The following is a 13,835-nucleotide window of genomic DNA, read 5'->3' on the forward strand; positions in this document are numbered from 1 at the left end:
TTTAGTCCAAACTATAGTATAGTTGTAGTCCATACTATAATCTAGTCTGTAGTCCAGATTATAATCTAGAATGTAGTCCAGTCTATAATCTAATATGTAGTCCAGAGTATAATATATTCTAGTCCAGACTGTAAATTAATCAGTAGTCCAGATTATAATGTAATCTGTAGTCCAGACTATAAACTGTAGTCTAGACTATTATCCAGTTCGCAGTCTATAGTATACTATAATCTTGTTTGTAGTCCAGATTATAATGTAGTCTGTTGTCCAGACTCTCCTTTAGTCCAGATTATTATCTAGTCTGTAGTAAAGACTATAAACTGGCCCAGACTATAATCCAGCCTGTAGTCCAGATTATAATCTAGTATATAAATCATACTATAGTTCAATATTTGGTACATACGAGAGTATATTATAGTCAATACCCGGGAGAATAGTGTAGTCTGCAATCTGTAAACCTGACTATAGTATAATCTGATAAGTCTAGTCTGTAGTTCCAACTACGATCAAGTCTATTAGTCTACTCTTATGACCAAGTCTATAGTTCAGACTGCAGATTAGTGTATAGTTTATACTTCTGATTAGTCTATAGTGTATAGTCTAGCCTATAGTCAAGAATACCTTTCATCTAGTGTAAACTACAGTTTAGTTGCCATGTAGGTACTTGGCCACGCTGTAACTCATTACAAAAAGATTTCAAAAATAATTTACAAAATGTGTGTTTATTATTTGAGTTTTAAATTAAATGTTTTTGCATAGATAGCAACTATACTAGTTGGTTAAAATTTCAGCGGCACGTGATTCCATTAATTTTTCCATAGAACTAATACTAGACATCCAGTTATCCAATGTTGTGGCCATGCTAGCAATTTGTGGACGATCGAGAACACGTGGCAAAACCTTATAACAATTAAAGAGTTAGGTAAGCTATTTATTAAATTATTTTATAACTTACCCAAGACATATTAACAACACCCGCCACTTGATCAATTTCTCCTTTAACCAAATCCAAGGCTAAAGCTTTCATAATTAACAATTCCACCTCTTTAAGAGGCAATTGTGTTTCGTTGGCAATATCCTCAAAGGAAATGGAACGTTGTGTAGCGGAACGTTTGAAAGTCATTTCCATCAGACATAAAAGAGAGATTTTCTGACGCAGTTTAATTTCTTGTGCAAGCAAGTCGGGAATTTTTGACCAAACCGGTTTCATTTCATTGAATCTGTAAATATATATTAGTTAAAGTATATTTCCTATTATAGTATTGAAGATAATTTAATACTTTTTAATATCACCGACGTTGAAAGCTTTAAGCAATTCCATCAACCATTCGTTTTCTGTTCCCTTCAAAGAGGTCAAAATTGGGTGGGCCAGCTACATAAAAATTAAAATTCTCATTGTTATAATATATCTTATATACAATTAATTAATTATTTACCAATTCTCCTATATTATAAATGCCATCTCCTAATAATGCGGCCAATCCCAAAAAGAATGCCTGTTGTGCCCATTGATCTTTAGGATAGTCATCGATAGAACAACCTAAAAATTGTAAACCACAACGATAATAATCACTGTGTTTACCCACACGACGATAGTATTGTGAAGCTAACATGTAGTATTTGCCATGGACTGGTGTTACATTGCCTACATCTTCCAAGATGTCACGTAATTCTTCAATGATTTTCTTGCAAGCATCCAAATCATTCAGATCTGTCAGGTAGATATTACCTTGGAGAACCTGTAAGAAATTTATATAAAAAATGTTTACCTTCTGTTCTATGGAAAAACGACTATTAAAGCAAAGAATGTATAGGAAAGGTGTCCGACGGCAAGGCGGCACCGAATTGTGTAAGTGACATGAAATTGTTGATACTGTGTACCATTAGGTTATGCTATTTTCCAGAGCATTCCAATTCGCACAGTAATTGCGAATAAAAAAATATTCCTGACTTAAAATAGAAATGACACTGGAGTTAATCCTGCACACACACCTGAACATACCAAACAGCTTCATCACAAATCTTGACTTTATCTTTAATTTTACCCAAAAATTCAACAGCTTCCTTTTTATCAGTAATATGCTCGACAATAACTTCCACAATCTCAACTAAACCATAGGGATTGATTCTGCAATGCAAACAAAAGAAATAGGAGCATGAATAAACACATAACCTTACTAATATGGAGTTCCAAACTCCTCTTTGTTACTTACTTCATTTCAAATGTTTGCAAAAAATTCTGATACAGCTGCAGTAAGGCATCCTCATCCTGCATGGCAGCATTACGTACAAATTTATTCAATTTTATGGTCAATTCATTCCATAATCTATAAAATTTGTTAAGAAGTTAAAGATGACGCTTTAGTTTTTTCTTGATTCTATCAAACTTACTTTTCATTGTATAGATCTTCCAAGGCAGCCCATTCAGAGGCCAATTCTTTATTTGTGGTTTTCTTTTGATTTGCCAAGTAGCCAGCTACATTAACTGTGGGTTGTGCCATTTTATTTTGTGATACTTTTATTTAATTTATTGTATTTTAAATAAAATAAATTTCTAAACAATACTTTATTATTTTCTCTTGGTACGTGCACTGTAAATTTTTTGCAACTCACAACCAGAGCCCTGCGCCGACAAATATTAACGGCGGCGGCGACTGACACTAAATATGTCGGCGGCGGCTTAAAATCGACTGTAAGCCGGCTAAGTTGTCAACTACGTTTAGTTTTTAAACTTTCAACGATTTTAAATAAAAACGGAATCCGAGAGATCAGAAAGTGGGATTTTGGAAGCAAATATGTTGTTTATAACAACAAAACAGAGCAAGATCAGTTGTGTGAGATGAATAAAAAATTCTTAAAAATTGAAAACAAATCCTTTCTCCAAGTTTTACGAGGATCTGACCAAAAAGTCCCCTTTTATATGTTATCACTTAATCCGGGCTGTACATTCCCAATTTCATGTTTCTAGGTTCAATATTATAAACAAATCAAAAAGTACCTTTGAAGAACGAAAAAGTTCCAAAAAGTCCCCTCTTATAGGACCTCACTTAATCCGGGCTCTACATGCTTAATTTCACGTTTCTAGGTTCATTATTATACAAAAACTTAAGATGTACCTTTTGAAGAACCAAAAAGTCCCCTTTTACAGGTTCTCACTTAATCGGGGCTCTACATGCTTTTATGTTTCTATTTCTTTCATATTATAGAAAATTCAAAAACTTCCTTTTGAAGAACGAAAAAGTACCAAAAAGATTTATAGATTCTCAAGTTCTTAATTACATGTTTCTAAGTTCTAAGTCAAAAAAGTTTCAGTCGAAGTACGATAAAGTACCAATAAGTCCCATACTCTACTTGCTTAATTTCATGTTTCTAGGTTAAATTTTAAAGAAAACTCAAAAAGTACCTTTGTAGAACGAAAAAGTTCCGAAAAGTCCCTTAATTATTAATTTCATGTTTCGATTTCAGTATCATAGAAAACTCAAAAAGTACCAGTTGGAGAATGAAAAAGTACCAAAAAATATCATTTGGTACCAGTGTTCCAAATAACATCACATTAGCATATTTAGTGTTTCTTGAATAAAATCAAATTTCCCGTTTTTACCCATTTTGGTACTTTTTCCTCCCCATTGACGAAATAAAAATTCTGTTCCAAAAAGTTACAACATCGTATTGGGAGCCCGTTATTATGTATTCATATGTATAAGTTAATAAACCAAAAACAATGTTTTATAAAAAAGTACCAAAAATAGGTACAATTTTCACCCCTTAAACGTCCGAATATCCAAAAAGTACTAAATTCATATTTTTATTTGTTCGTCAAGTTATAAAGGATTCAAAAATGTTTTCTGGTTTAAAAGATATATGGAGTGCAAAAGAAGACTAGACTAGACTATAGACTAGACTAGACTAGACTATAGACTAGACTATAGACTAGACTATAGACTAGACTATAGACTAGACTATAGACTAGACTATAGACTAGACTATAGACTAGACTATAGACTAGACTATAGACTAGACTATAGACTAGACTATAGACTAGACTATAGACTAGACTATAGACTAGACTATAGACTAGACTATAGACTAGACTATAGACTAGACTATAGACTAGACTATAGACTATAGACTAGACTATAGACTAGACTATAGACTAGACTATAGACTAGACTATAGACTAGACTATAGACTAGACTATAGACTAGACTATAGACTAGACTATAGACTAGACTATAGACTAGACTATAGACTAGACTATAGACTAGACTATAGACTAGACTATAGACTAGACTATAGACTAGACTATAGACTAGACTATAGACTAGACTATAGACTAGACTATAGACTAGACTATAGACTAGACTATAGACTAGACTATAGACTAGACTATAGACTAGACTATAGACTAGACTATAGACTAGACTATAGACTAGACTATAGACTAGACTATAGACTAGACTATAGACTAGACTATAGACTAGACTATAGACTAGACTATAGACTAGACTATACTATAGACTAGACTATAGACTAGACTATAGACTAGACTATAGACTAGACTAGACTACTGACTAGACAATAGACTAGACTATACACTGGACTAGAAACTAGACTATATACTAGAATATAGACTATACTATTTTGGCAAAGCACAACTTCATTTTACAGCAACTCAAATAAGTAATTTGTTACAAACAACAAAACATTAAAGATATGTATTTCTTCAAATAATTTAGTTTATTTTTTTAAACGTGAAATAAATTTTTATTCACTTAAGTGAATTAAAGTGATACAAACTATTTTCAAGTTAAACAACACTAGTGAATTTTATTGACTCTGCGAGTAACCAGTACTCTTCCATTTAACAACACCAGAATCTAATGTCAAATAGTCGAAGACAAATTTTCATACATTCACTGACAGTTCGAACGGAACAGCTGTGAAAGTTGGATGTGATATTCGGAGAAAAACCAATCAAAAAGTTAAGAAAAATAAGAAATTTGTAGAAAAAATTAAATCTACCAGTGAAAAAAGGATAAATTTTATATTTAAATATAGATCTTTATTAAAATAAAGCTATAGTAAAACAACTGCAATAAATTAACTCAAACAAAGTGCATAAAAATATAAAAGAAACACCTTAAATTGGCAAATGAATAATATTGGAAAAAAGCCTGCTGCACAAACACCAAACAAAAAAGTTAAAAGAAAATTAAATGAAAATGATATAAAAAGCTTTTCTTTAAACTACATCCTTTGAATAAAGTTTAGTGCAAAATAAATCAATTAATGCTAAAAACATATTATAAACTAAAACAACAATTAAAAATTATATAATAATTCAATTGGCAACCAAACTGACTTCACGCTAACAAAAAAAAATTTCATTAGTTTTCGATGATGATGGTTGTTTAGCTATTTTTGGTGAAATTGTTGTTTATAGAAAAAAAAATAGTAAAAAAAATTCGAAAGTGTGTAAGAGAATTGTGCACAACACAAATGTTTTATATGAAAATCAACTATTAGTAACAAATTGTTACGTGAATTTAATAAATAAAGAGAAAAAATTGTATATATATTGTACCTATATCGTGTGTAAATTTGACAAACGAGTGTTAATTACAAAAAGAAACTTTTATTATACGCGTTCAATAAATAAGAAGAAATCAAAAGTGCTTAATGGAATCGAATCTTATGGAATTGCTGCTGCTTCCTTAAATATAAGATCTTAAGATCAATATCTTAAACAAACGGTAAGTTCATTTTGTTATTGTTATTTAACAAATTCTTTGATATTTATTTGCTCTTAAGAAAAACATACACCGATACAAATGCGTAGAATAACCCAGTAAATAGTTTGGTTTTAGTTGGTTAATGTGGAAATTTGTTCAATTTCTTTAGCATAAGTTGTATGTAGTAATTTACCTGTTCAATTTTGCAAAATAAGTGCACCTCGCATCTGGCTCTTATCTTATTTTATTTTAGATATTGCTTTGGTACAATGCAAACCTATAAAAGTACGAATATGATTGAAAGAATTGAATGAAGAATAATCAAAAACTTTATAGAGATTAACTATTCGATTTTATTCGAACGAGACCCTAATTGTATTTATCTCTTTTTTGAAATTTGCCAACTATTACATTCTTGGGTCAGTTTTAAAGTTTAAATGATAAAGTTTTTTCAAAGTCCTTTTTTGCAAAAGATGTTACGATTTTTCCTTTAGGTTTAATATCAGACAGAATTCGCAAGTTCTTTTGCAAATCTAAATCTAAATTTTCAAAAAAAAATTAACATTTCACTTAAATCTTACTTATTTTTCACAAGAAATCTAAATTTTCCCCAAAAATACAAATTTTCACTAAAAATCCAAATTAAAACCCAATAACGATCCATTTACTCGATCGCATTAGGTAATTCGGTCCCAGATTTACCACTGTTTTATAAAAATCAAAAATCATTTTACTAAAGAAGACATTCTTAATAATTTTTTTATTTTTGATTTTTCAAACAGCTTTTTATTTAATAATGATAATGACTTTTTTTCATTCCCATAACATCAACTTGATTTCCTTCCTTGTAAATTTAACGTTAAAGTTTTTCCTTAATAAAAATTTCCGCTCATTGATTTTTTTTTGCAATTTTACTGGAAACCAAAAAGAAGACTTAACCTTATGCACAAACACACATACAATAAAACAAAAAAAATATAAATTTTTTTACAAATAAAAGTCTAAGTTCAGACAGTCATTACAACGACAAATATTTTATGCCTTAAGACAAATTTCGCGTATAATTTTACAAAATCCACGAGGATTTATTTTCTTATTTATGATGACATTGAAAGTATCTTTACTAGTTATTTGTTTTATTTTGCAAAAATGTTCTATTTGAAATTGTTGTAACCAACAACTTACACTAGCTATTCAAATTATGTCCAAAGCTTTACATTCAACAAATTTATGAGGGTCATAATTTACAAATGAGATTATTAAATGAAACTATTTCTGTTGACAAAAGATGATGTTTTCAAGTCAACACTTCATTTTACAAAAAATAGAAAAAAAATACCCACAAATTTGTACGATAATAAAAAGGTCAGACCGGAAACATTTTAACAAGAAAAACAAAATTGAAATAAAAATAGTTTTGAAAACCCTTTAAACTAAATCGGTTCATCAATTATTATCTTGATCTCTACTGCTAGACAATTGTAAAAATATAATGTAATTGTCGTCAAAGACAAACAATAGGTGTGAACGGCGCCTCTAACAAAATTTGTTTTCTGTTTTGTGTGTTTTTGTAATTTTGAACTTTTTGCTCTAATAGTCAGGCAAACGTCGTAAAAACTGACATGAGCTATAAAAAAACAAGAGTTTAGACTAAAATGACAAAAACAACTTAACTGCAGGCACATTTTCAAATGACTAGAATATCGTTGTAAAAGAGTAATTGCTTTTTTATGCTCTTTTTCTTCACTTTCAATAGAGATGGCAGGCACAGTGGTCTGGGTGAGGTGAAATTTTAAAGAAAATTTTCAAATTCTGCAATTGCGTTGAAATCACTTATAAAATATTTAAAATTAGCGCTTTTTATATACATTTTTAATATGAAACTTATTCCAATACACAACCAGTTTTGCCAAATTTTAAACTTCTTTCCTTAACATTGAAATATTCTTTAATTTATGGGATATTTCCATAAATATTAAGCAATTTTTTTTTTACTTTAAAAATATTATATGCAAATTTATGCTAAAAATATAAGCCACGCTTTCTTTAAATAGTAGTGCTATAAAATAAATATATATATTTAATAAATTTATTTAAAAAAAACTTTAAATAAAAGTTGTTGCTAACTCGTATAAAAGAATATGACATTATTTATATAGCTTATCAAACTTAGTTTTGATATCTTTCTTTTTTTTAGGGGGTCAAAAATCTTATTTGAGAGGAATATGCCGAATAGAATATTTAAATTTTATCACCCATTATTTTGAAGTAAACAAAATGTATATTTTGTATCTTAAATTTTGTGTAAAGATTTAGCTTGTCGGTCCAAATCGGGATAAACGGCAATAAAAGAGCGAATGTACTAGCTATAAATGAAAGGGAGCTTGATGAAGATAATCTGGGAAAACAAAACCGTTTTGATGCATTAAAGAACTAGGCGAAAGAATGCCATGCGGCTACTTGGAATAATAGAATGGTGGGTAGGGCCACAAAAGTCCTATGGGGTGATCCATAAGATATCAAGACGAGATGAAGCTTCCCTCGAGGTGTGCGGTCTCAACTATACAAAATTGGACGAACTGATAAGAACGAATTCTTGCATCAATATTGTTTTCATGAAAAGGTACCCACAAACTGCAGGATGGCGATTTAGGTTTAATATTCCGGAGTTGATGTAATAAACATCATCCTTTGAGGGTGTTAATAGTAATCGTTGTGGGTTATGTTGATTTACATTTACATTTTGTCCAGTCTTCCTTTTTTATAAGGTACTTCAAATATAATGTTATTTCTCCCACATCTTAGAACCTATATACGGGTAACCAAATAATGTCTCGCTATCTTCTCTATAGACATCTAGCATTCTTTCTTCAGTGATTTTATCGGCGTAAATATCTGAATTTCTCTATTTGTTCCGCGACTTTCTAAATAGCAAAAACTTAAGCCTAAATTATGCCACAGTAGTCAGGTTTAGATTCAATAGATCCACAACTAACATTAGCGCCTGTTTTTGGTTTATGAGTGTTTATTTAAATGGCATTTTCGTTGTAGCTCGATCTACCGGGAATTTTTATTGCAAATACTGAAATTAAGAAACTAAAGCCGACGCATGCTATAGACGATGGGTAACCTACAAAAACGGAATTCATGTACGGCTGTACTTGAAAAACCTGTCGTATCTTTAAGTCTTGTATAACTGAGGTGGGGATGGAACAACAGACTTTATGCCTATCGCTCCCTCACATCCGTAATATATGTCCATCATATAGTTAGGGTCCCCATGATAACGGGGTTCATGATGTTCCATTCATTTACTTACTCTAATGGATTTATGGACTGGAATAAGTCAGTAAGACAATTTTTAGGCTTGAACCTCAATGCAGAACTGGATGACGAACTCTAAATTTCTCAAGTTTCTAAAAGAGTAAACATAGAATGACATTTGTTACCACTGTGCAATTTATATTAGGTACTTTAAAACTAAAACGCCCCTTTAAAATTGATTAGTTATGGATTTCAAAATTAAACACTATTTTCTTTAAAAGTATTAAAGAAAGAGGTAGGATTTTTACCTATAACGAATATTTACTTTTTAACCAGTATGTTTACTTAAGCAGTTTAAGTACACAAGTTGACAATGTGTCAATAAGTATAACATACATAGATACATACATGTATATTTGTATCTATTAAATACTATGGGAAAACCTCAAACAAACCTTAGAACTTTGAAAGAATATAAAATTATTACTTTTAACAAAAACAACTCAACACTTTTATTATAAACTATTAAACTTTCAAAAGAAGTCATTATTAAACAAAAGCTTAAGTTTTAACGGTTTGAGTTTAACAGCCTGTTTTTCTAAAACAATTTAGTTCTCACACGAACATTTCATTTTATTACGATCAAGTTTAAAATTTGGTTTTTATAAAACATTTGAAAGTTTTCGTTTAAAAATGTCTAAAATGAAATGAGCTTTTTCTATCGTAACAGAACATTATTGCCTACGTATTTCATTTCTGAATTTTTAAATATTTTTTCATGTAGTAATAAGGTGTTTGGTGTTAATCCTAAAAAATAAACAAAAATAAAATAATTTTAGAAAAAAATTGAAATTATGAAAAAATGTTTTTTTAAAAACAACATGACAATTGTATGCAATGTCTCAAGAAATTTAAAGGTTTGTATTGCGAATTACATTCTGGTTCAAATGGCCACATATTATTACGTATTTTGGTAAAATTTTCGTTGTTTTTTGGGCAAACGAAAGGCCTTTGCCTATCGTCTATTTCTGACATTTCTTTCGTTTATTACGAACGAATTCATTTTCTAAAAACCAAAAATATATGGAAAAATAAAGCTCTTTCGTCGTCACTCACATGAAAATTTATTTTTTCGTTACAAAAACGTAAAGCCAATTTCGTTCGTTATTTTTAAGAACGAAGACAAATTTTCATTTTAGAAAAACAAGCTGTAAGAAAAAAGTTTTAACAAAAATTTACATATTTTATTTTTCTATGTTTATATAAATTCTTCAAAAAAAAGAAAAAACAAGAAAATAACTATATAGTCAAACTTAAAATACAGATTTCTTTATATTTATTAAGTTGACAAGAAAATATTTGTATTTTTACATAGACATGTTGTATGTAAACAAAAGTCTACGTTGTCTATATTTTCTCAACAAAACAAAAGTATATAGATTTAAAAAAATGAAGAAAAAAAAAATAAATAAATCAAAATAACAACAACTAAAAATACCTTATTTCCGTTATCTTAAAGATGTTGACTACATTAAATTACTCAAACATCTGGTGTACAACTCATACTTGATAGCCAGCAACCCAATACCAAATGTCTACCCAAATCAAGACAAGAGTCAAGAAAAAGTAAAAAAAAAACAACAAACTTTTCTTTTTCCACTTTACTACAATACTTACTTCAATACTTTTATAAAGCCAACCAATCTATCCATGAGGGAAATTGTAAAAAAAAAGAAAACAAATTTTTTGATTTAACGTAAATCAGAAAAAAATCACATAAAAAAAGAAAAAAAGTCTTTCTATAGAACATCATCATTAAAAAAAGTAAAAGTACCCAGATTAAAAAAGGGCCACACAGTATCAGACAGTTACAGTTATAAAATCCAGAAAAAAAATTAATTCCATTTTAACTGTTTTAAGGTTAGAAACACTGCTGCTGTTGATGATGATGATGCTGCTGTATTTAAAGCAGAAGTTTAAAAGTATGTTTGCCAAAATCTTTAAAGGGCTTAGTAGTCAATTCTGAATCTTCATTGCGAAGATTAAGACTCTACGAAACAGTGGCCAACTAAATCTATCAAATTGTCTGTTTCTTCCGAATATATTTAGGGCAGCGATGAGGGATATATTTGGAGTCGTACATATTGCTATACATCATACAGAATGCAGTGAACGCTAGTACGAAGCAACATCTTTGACTGTAACGAATAAAACTAGTTGGTTAGGATTCGTGATTTTTTGCAAAAGCTCTCGATAATTCCATAGCATTGACCGAATTATTTTATCTTTTTTGTCGACAAATGCCGCATTCTAGCTTGCCTTTATGAAATCGAAGCCTCCACAAACTGTAAAACACTTTTTCATAATGAACTAAATAAAATGGCTCAGATCAGATCGTTTAGTGAAATCACCTGTCTAACTTCAAGGTCAACCTGGCCTATATATGGGCATGGAATCGGGAATATTCTCCGAAAAACTGAATCTGCTACTGTCTCTTCGACTTAACACCTTTACGGCACTTCAGGTAGAGATATATGCAATCGATACAGTCGCGAAAAGAATCCGGGAACAAAATCTCGAAAATTCGCCTTCACATACATAATTGGACAGCCTTACATCAATCAAGGATCTTAACTCCAATGTTATTAAGCCGAAATGTTTTCTCAATTGTATTCAATGATTGGCACAAATGACCCAAAATCACTTTGAGTTGTTATGGGTACTAGGACATGAAGGCATCCGGGGAAATGAAGATGGATGCGCAGCCAAAGTGTCGTCCCGGGACTTAACCCTTGCGCAAAGCGATATTCACACTTCCCTGGTGACCCTATCAAAATTGATGGATGACTGGGCTTGGAGTGAGACAGAACTCAGATGGTCAAATATCAAGACTTATAGAACATCGAAACTGCTCTGGCACACTCTGACAATGGATAGAACTAGGACTCTCTTGACTCTTAGTAAAAATTTGATTAGGCTAGTATAATTATTGGGCACTGTATGATTGGACATATGTCGGAACGTATGGGCTACCCACGTTATAGTGGAATCGATACAACACCTTCTATGAGACTGCCCAGCACAGACTACTATATCTTTGTAGAGCTCTTTTCCATGATCTGGACTGTCTCAGAGATGCGTCACTATTAAACATGATCGGTTTTATTAGAAATACCGGCTGGTTTTCACGGAGACCGCAAGAACCAAGTAGTCAACGAAATAGGGAGGGAAACCATTCTCTCAATATAAAGGAATGTCGAACCCGTTGGTTTAACTCAGGAAGTAGTGAGTAGTGTTTCTATAGAAAACGGCTCCTAAGACCAATAGATCATAACAACGGGACCGAAATCAGGCGGACCCACGTTACCCTTCTTACAGAGTATGATTTTCATAAGGGGATCCATGTATTAGTAATCAATTGATAAGAAAATTTTACAAGTTAGTTAGTTAGTTTGAAAGGAGGATGTATATACATCAAATTCGAAGAAATACACCTAGGCCTCTATCGGGCCTGTTGTGCGCTCCTTAACCAGTGCCTTAGGTGGGAATCGAACCCACCACCTCCGGTCTACCAGACTAGAACACTAACCACTAACCTACCGGAGGCCACACTAACCTACCGGAGGCCAAAATTTTACAAAAAAAAAAAAAAAAAATAAAAGAAAGAATTCTGAACTAAATATAAGGCTTTCATACATGGACCGAAACGCTTAATATTGTCTTGAAATCCGTACTTAAATCAGTCCAGATTTGTTTCAGATATGAAAGTGATATTTAAGTACTAAAATCAAATATTTTCTTCTGGTATTTTGAGAATAGAGCTACTATGAATACGAATCTGATTTCAGAAATTCTGGATTTAGTTTTTGGACCTTATAAAGACTCGAAGTCACATTCTAAAAGTATTATGGGCTTCAAAATAAAGGACTACTTAAACAATTAAGTAACATTAAAAGGATTACATTACTTTACATTCTGCACAAATATTCGAAATGCTTATCAATGAAAGTTCCGTTATTTTTCGACGTCGCTTATTTTTTTATCTGCAAAAAAATATTAAACGACAATTACTAAAGTAATCTATCTGATATCTGGTTTACTTACATATTTTGTGTGTATTCGGGCGTATATTGAAGCGTAATCATTTATATTTTCCAGCAGACTTCATCCTTTTTCATTGTACAGCTTAATTTCCATGTAAAAAGTCTCTTAATGATTTGCATTTAGCTCAGTTTGTAACAGATTTTTTTTTGCAATTTTCCTCTGATCTATTTTTTTTTTTTTTTTTTGTTTAACGTTTAATTTCCTTCTTTGACGTAGTGTGCGTCATAAGGCAGAAAGAAAAGAGAGGCGGGGGTTTGTTGTGTAATTATATAGTGGGAATTAGGAAGAAAATAATTGGTATAATGTTGTCATGAATTGAAATTTTGCTAAAAAGAGATAAATTACTGGTTTTTTAACCAGACAGTTATTACAGGTTTATGGTCAATGGCCGATATTTCAATCATCCACTGTTCCTCAATCTGCTGATTTGCTGTTATGGTATTCGAAAGTATTGCTTTTGATCTTATTCTTCATGTGTGGTATAAAATGCTATTTAATATGCCCCCATTTTCTTTTTAAAACATAATTCTGTGAACTATTGCAATATGTTTTTATATTTAGGGCAAACCATTATTTTGTACTCTGGCTAATCATCCAAAGTGTTAACCGATATGAATGACTAAGCATTATAAAAAAAGCATTATCAAATTTATAGTTTTCCCTATCGATCATCGATTTTTAATTTATTATAAATAAAAAAAACTAACAAAAACATGTGTAAAAGCTAAAAAAGAG

General features: G+C 30.8%; 2 protein-coding genes across 3 annotated transcripts in view; one reads left to right on the top strand and one right to left on the bottom strand.

Moving 5' to 3' along the window:
* Positions 1-703: 703 nt before the first annotated feature.
* LOC119601712 (26S proteasome non-ATPase regulatory subunit 13) lies at positions 704-2,679 on the bottom strand. Its single transcript, XM_037952849.1, has 7 exons — positions 2,392-2,679; positions 2,214-2,327; positions 1,993-2,128; positions 1,437-1,739; positions 1,281-1,372; positions 956-1,220; positions 704-900 (listed from the first exon to the last, which is right to left on the bottom strand). Exons 1-7 carry the CDS (start codon positions 2,499-2,501, stop codon positions 772-774), a joined length of 1,149 nt encoding a protein of 382 aa, XP_037808777.1. The 5' UTR covers positions 2,502-2,679; the 3' UTR covers positions 704-771.
* Positions 2,680-4,922: 2,243 nt separating this feature from the next.
* The window catches only part of LOC119601698 (3-hydroxy-3-methylglutaryl-coenzyme A reductase), an 89,891-nt gene continuing 80,978 nt past the window's right edge, over positions 4,923-13,835 (top strand). For both annotated transcript variants that reach the window (XM_037952825.1, XM_037952824.1), the window contains exon 1: positions 4,923-5,753. The gene's annotated coding sequence lies outside the window, so the exon portion shown is untranslated. The remainder of the gene's footprint in view (positions 5,754-13,835) is intronic.

Source organism: Lucilia sericata, unplaced genomic scaffold (genome assembly GCF_015586225.1).
Source record: "Lucilia sericata isolate MDLA Ls3-8-SP2 unplaced genomic scaffold, ASM1558622v1 Contig000186F_arrow, whole genome shotgun sequence".
Classification (NCBI taxonomy): domain Eukaryota; kingdom Metazoa; phylum Arthropoda; class Insecta; order Diptera; family Calliphoridae; genus Lucilia; species Lucilia sericata.

Coding starts and splice junctions, on each gene's coding strand:
- LOC119601712 (XM_037952849.1), bottom strand. CDS start 2,501: ATGGCACAACCCACAGTTAATGTAGCTGGCTACTTGGCAAATCAAAAG. Junction 2,129..2,213: donor TTGCAAACATTTGAAATGAA/GTAAGTAACAAA, acceptor TTTGCATTGCAG/AATCAATCCCTATGGTTTAG. Junction 901..955: donor GTGTTGTTAATATGTCTTGG/GTAAGTTATAAA, acceptor AATTGTTATAAG/GTTTTGCCACGTGTTCTCGA.